This window comes from Micropterus dolomieu, linkage group LG01, assembly GCF_021292245.1.
Source record: "Micropterus dolomieu isolate WLL.071019.BEF.003 ecotype Adirondacks linkage group LG01, ASM2129224v1, whole genome shotgun sequence".
Classification (NCBI taxonomy): Eukaryota; Metazoa; Chordata; class Actinopteri; order Centrarchiformes; family Centrarchidae; genus Micropterus; species Micropterus dolomieu.
The window spans coordinates 35291806-35297906 of NC_060150.1; the positions used below are offsets into that span (position 1 = coordinate 35291806).

Here is a 6101-nt window from a genome sequence, read left to right on the forward strand (position 1 = left end):
CCCCCCCCCCCCCCCCCCCCCCCAGTTTAAAACCTCTGCCTCACACAATATCCTAAAACAGATCTTAAAACAGAGACAAAAATAATTTATTTATGGTTTTCCGATCTCCCTGTTTTTCACTTTGTGTCTTGGCCAGAAAGCAGATCAGATGATGAGAGAAATCCCCACAGAATCTAAAGTGGGAGCAAGTTCCCTGTAAACGCAATTCAGAGTTGATATAAATGATCAGATCAGCCAAATACTCCTCCAGTTGATGAGAGACGGAGCTATGATTATTTTGGGATGCTGCACCATTCCAAACACACACACACTCTCTAAAGGTACATGAAACATCTCATTTACAAAACACACAGAGCAGAGCTCATCAGTGAGCCCACACACATCCCTATCTCCCAGCTCAGACTTCTAACTAAGTGATTTCTCCCTATAATCCACCCATACAGTAACTTAATGAGATTAACGCTGTGCATTTCAGCTCAGGCCCGCGCATGATTTATGGTTTTATATCCGATCCTCCTCCAATTAGTCACATCAGCAGCTGCAGTGCATGTGACACGCGCGTGCACGCACACACAGTAATAGTAAGATCTTAAAGTCCAAAATGCACCAGGCTATTTTACTTGGATAGTTTTGCAAACACATTTAATATTTAATTTTAATTTAAATAAAAAATAAAAAAAAGCTTCCTGAGAGGGCAACAAACCTTTTAACAGTTCAGTGCATGACGCAGTTATATTGTCAAAGACAGGCCATTTTTAAAATAACAAGCACAAAATTCCTTTGGCCTTGAGCGTACAGAAATGAGGTTAGCTTTAATTCGAAATTGGGTTGAAGCAGTATCATGGCAAGCATGTTTGATCGCGCCTTTGAAATGGGATTATCAAACCCATTCAGATGGGCATTCCTCAGGCAGCAGGAGGACACAGTTAGAAGTCTACTTCCTCATTTTTTAAAGAGCCAACAATAGCTTTGTGAACTTTCTGTTCAAGTTTTAAAGTTTTTTTTTTTGTCATTTAAATGACTCATACATACACACGCTTGCACACACTCCCTCATAGACTACACATATAATGCCCATCACCAACCTCCCAGCAGGACTGCTGTCTCCACTCCAGCACACTTCAGTTTTAGCCCGAGGGACGGGGGGGTGCAGCATCTCAGCAGCTAACGGGTCCGCATCCTCTTCTTCCCGACCAACCCACTCCCCCACCACCCGAGGGCGCAGGACTGAGTTATAGCCTCCCAAGTTCTAAAGGAGCAATACAGAAACAACAAGAGGCAAGACAATAGACTAAAGGGGGCACACAGAAAATGCAGGGCTCAGAGTGGAGTCAAAACTGCTATAAAACTTTAATACTATGCACTTTTAACTCCAATATAATGAAATTATAAGACTCTTCACAAGACCAAGTGTGTCTATTCTTCGGCACCACAGTATTGTCTGAGATCTGTCTCCCGCCCATTCTGCTCCCAAAGCCAGCCAGCACACATTTACAACCCCGCTCAATGAGCAAATAGGCGTCTGCTTGTCTTTCACTAAATCCAGTCTAGGAAGGTATCAAAATACTATTGTCTCTGCATGATCAGAGAAGGCGTTTCGTATTCACTCCTTGCCCTGTCCCACAGAAAAGAAGAAAAATCTCTAGGCTGAGAGCCAAGGATGTTGGACATGTACTGCTGCACTGAGCAAAAGGTGAAGTCCCTGTCAACACATATGTTGTGTTTCTCATCCAGACTTATCATTTCCAAAATCGCTCTGCGCTTCTCCAGCCTGGGCAGCCACTGCACTATTGTATTGGGAGAGAATTGGGGCCAGGCAGGGACAAAGACGGAGCTCAGACAAAGCTTCATGTGTAAGATGCACACCCAAGCAGCACGGGAGAGGGAGACGGGGGACATGGTAAGTGAAGTATCACTCTTGCATATCACTCCCATGAGATAGCAGTTCAACCTCAGAAAAAGAGCTGTGCTGCTCCCTCAGCCAAGTGAAAGTGATGAAACATGGCTTTTATTTGATGTAGCGTGAGCGATGCTGCAGAGTGATGAGTGACAGAATTCTATTTTCATGTTACTGTAATGCCAGTGTGTATAGGATGGTTGATAAAAACACTAGTCAAGCAATGTCTACCTGGTCGAGCTCATCAGAGATGGCAATGCCTGCAGAGAAAAGAAAATGGTTTAAAGCACAGAGAAGCATCTAATGCAGCTCAAAACCCATCTTAGGCTGCTTCTGAGCTTACTGGTGGGCTTGTAAGATTAGCCGCGGAATCCAGTTTCCTCTCAGGATTTACAGTGACATTTACAGAAAGATCTACACTTTAGTTCTTTATGTTAAGATGTATTGAACACAGCTCAATGTTGTGTGTACATGCCGATTTTCAGCCACTCACTGCGTGACAGACTCTCCAGGGCCTTGCCCAGCTTCTTGCTCTCCTGCAGAATGTGGCTTAGCTCGTCAAAGTCCCGGCTCTCCCTCCAGTCCCAGGACGGGCACTCGATTGACCGCGGCACTGGACATCACATGCATATACACAAAACGTACAATTTTTGTCAGACCTTCTGAAAGCGCCACCGATGAAGATTGTATCTTCTGTAAACAGCAACAATAAGTCCAAAAATTCTAAAAAAAACAGAAGAGAAAAAAAAAACAACCAACAACCGCAGTGCGATTTGATCTGTAAATGCCGCAGCTTGATGCATATTTGTCCAAACAGGACTTTATGAATTACTGCAGGATGGAGTGGAATGGAAATACTGGCAGAAAAGTCAGCGCGTCTCTTCTAGAAGCACAGAGCTCGCTGGATGGAGGCCAGGGGACAGTGTCTGTCAGTTTCTTTGATTAACATTCAAAATAACTCAAACAGGAGCAGGAAATGACCCACATACTGTACTGACATCCTGCCCACGTCCTCTAGTGGCATCCCTCAGCTTCTATATGATGGTTCATTCATAAACTGATTCTGACATTTATGAAAAAAAAAAAAAAAGGAGTACGATATTCTTCATAAAGGAGAGGGATTACTTGTAGTTCATCCATAGCTAATGTTCTTATGCTCCAACACAGCTGAATTTGAATTAACATGAAAAACCAGTGGGTTATGAAGAGATGCCAAACAAATGTACTGGTTGTCTGCTAGCCACTGTGCACTGCTTCAACAGACATGTTAACTAGAATGCACTTGGCATCCTGCATGTGTTTCGTTCAAACATGCATGAAATGTATTCTAAAGCAGAGTGTAAGCACCACCCTCCTGTTTGCACACACACACACACACACACACACACACACACACACACACACACACACATAAATAAACTTGAATGTGAATATTTGACAGCACTGCTGCTACAAATTTGCCATCCTCTGCTCTTGTTTACCCTGACTAAGCTGCTTGGCATTGTAACAACCATAAACACAGAGCAAATGTCTCTGCCGGAAGTAATGAAAGATTTGTTTTTCCTCCAGTCTGTATTTAGCAAAGAGTGCCTCTCTGTCCTCTCTCTGCTCGCCTCTGTGTGTTGTGCTGCTGCAGCAAAGGCCTGTGCTGTATCTTAATAGCCTAGATTCAGGGTTAAGGATTCAATTCCCGCTGGAGCCGCCCAATAAAGCATCAGTCAAGTAGATGTGAGGCCAAAGCACAGTAACCCTTTGCCAAACTGTACACAGAAAGAAAGAGCAAGCATGTTGGTGTGACCACTGTGTATTTAAGACAGCTTTTGTGTTGTTCTTGCTACACTCCACAATAATGATTGAGCGGCAGTTCTTTTGATTTAAATTTTTCACAAGCTCTGCGCACCAAAACACCTATGCATGTATTTTTAATGTGATTTGACTTTAAAATGTTGCTTTGAAGGTGTCTTACTCTGAAGAGGGAGCGAGGATGCTGCTAACACACATAACTTAAGTACACCTCGACGTGCTGAGTGTCACTTTCTGACTTCTGCCTCTCACTTGTTTTCTTTCACTCACTTCATGCACTCATCCCGACGCCCGTTTCCTCTTGATTGTGAGAAATGCTCCGACCGCAGCCTAAAATAGACTTGGTCTGGCAGTGACGGAGCACAGTGTTAAATTATTGAAGTAGTCTATGGCTCTGCTTGCTCCTCCATTTGACCTAGCCTCATTGTCTCTCAAGTGTCATACTTCATTCAAACATCATAGCTCCAGTAATTTATTATAGCACTAAAAAAAATTTACCGCCAGAAAAATCTCCTCATCTGCATCCATTCGGCATTAATTTAAGAACTTTGCGAACAATTCATCTTCAGTGTGTGTGTAGCAGTGCTGCAGCAAATGTGTAAAAAGTGCCACTTTATAATGAACTCCTCTGTAGGGCTCTGGAAGGCTGAAAGAAGGATGCTGGACTATACACTGTGACTAACTTTAATTAGATATAATTATGTCAAATTAAAAATGGAGATTAAAGTCAATGGAGCGTATAATTGGGATACAAGTAATACAACAAGTATCAAATCCGTGCAGCTTCATATTCTGTGTAAAGTGTGTGTGCAATGTAATCACAAAATAAAAAAAAGAAAGCAAAAAATGTTGCACAAAAAAAGAAAAACTTACAGGATTTGGACTCTGGCGAGGGAGGAGAGATACTCGAAACGGCCAGGTCACTCTTGGATTTTTTTGGTTTCTTTGGGTGGATTTGCCATGGCTTCTCATAGTTGCTGTACTCCCTTCGAGTGTTTTTGCTTTCTGTTGGGAGAGATAAGCACAATATTTGCTCAGAATGCCCTGTTACGTAAATTCTAGAAAGTATAAACACAGGTCAAGTTTACTCTGCAAGCTTTGTTGTCTACCCAAATTCAGAATATACAGTATGTATAGTTGGGAGGAGTACAAAGACAAATGTCTCATTCTCCATGCATGTGTGTACATTATGCGGGCACTGACCTGGGGAGCTCTGCGCCCACAGTGCTGCGGAGCCAGAGAGAGCTCTGTGCAGCTTTCCGGGGCTATCTTGCTTGGTCTGCAGGTGATCAATGAGAAAAGGGATTGGATGGTCTGGAGTCTCAGTTATCAATTTGGTCATCAACTCCTGCAGGAGCAGAGTAAAGCAGAGAGCAGTTAGATGAAAGCGGCACTACAAAAAAGGAGTGAGAGTGTATTGGGCCAGTGAAGTATCCACCATGCTGAAGTGGAAAAAGGCAATCAATACCTTCAGACGTTGGCTTCACTATCAAGTGAGAAGAGAACTGGCTAAAGTGGTGAGATAATCCCCTTATCTTCACTACAGTTTCAGGATTTTGCTACACCAAGTGTCACTATCCTAAAAGAATAATAAGTAAAGCCAAACAAGGCAACACTATGTCCCCAAAGATGGGAGCATCTCCCTTCTGTGTCAATTAGTAACAAACATGACAGAGAGCTCATCAAAATCTGATCAGTCTGTCACGACACGAGGACAAACAAGTAAACAAACACTGCAGCCTTCGGTCAGTCTGCATTGTTAAAATTGTGTTATGGAGCAAATAGACAGACTGTTCCCTTATGTTTTAGGAAATCCAATGAGCAGCATCTGACATATTTGGACTGATGGAAGAAAGGACAAATGTAGTGACGTACTTATCAGGACTGACTAAACTGAGGAGAAAGATACCATTATTTCATTCCCACTGGCAAATTACTTTGTCTTACAAAAAAATAGATTTGAATATTTATTACTGGTAAACATTAATAACTTGACAGTCTGATTACTAAGAGAGACAGAGTTTGCAAGCAGGTAAAGTTATGAGAAAGTTAATTATTTCGTGAGGAGATGACATGTTTAAAAATGGAGTGATATTCATAGGACAGGAAAATGGACTAATGGAGGAAAGCAGCCAATAAGATGACAAGTGCTGCAGAAGGTAGAAAAGAAGGGAACCTTAGGGAACATTAGGGAGCCACAATAACAGGTGCTGAGGGTAAAGGCCACGTCTTACTCCCCATGCTAATTTAAAGTCCGTCTAAAGCACAATGGGAGCTCAGCATCAAATTCACCAATCATGTCAGAACTAATCATGTCCTATCTAGAAACTTTATTTTTTATTTTTTTAAACTGACACCGTAGAGGTAAATACAAAAGCGATCTGAAAAGTGTGATCCCCCC

General features: G+C 42.4%; 1 protein-coding gene across 1 annotated transcript in view; it reads right to left on the minus strand.

The window, feature by feature from the left end:
- lg01h8orf34 (linkage group 01 C8orf34 homolog) overlaps window positions 1-6101 on the minus strand; it is a 58926-nt gene that overhangs the window by 40904 nt on the left and 11921 nt on the right. Inside the window, exons 2-6 of the mRNA XM_046053071.1 lie at window positions 4904-5048; window positions 4574-4705; window positions 2391-2510; window positions 2129-2157; window positions 1086-1249 (exon numbers count right to left, since the gene is read on the minus strand). Coding sequence (XP_045909027.1) covers window positions 1086-1249; window positions 2129-2157; window positions 2391-2510; window positions 4574-4705; window positions 4904-5048 — 590 coding nt within the window. The remainder of the gene's footprint in view (window positions 1-1085; window positions 1250-2128; window positions 2158-2390; window positions 2511-4573; window positions 4706-4903; window positions 5049-6101) is intronic.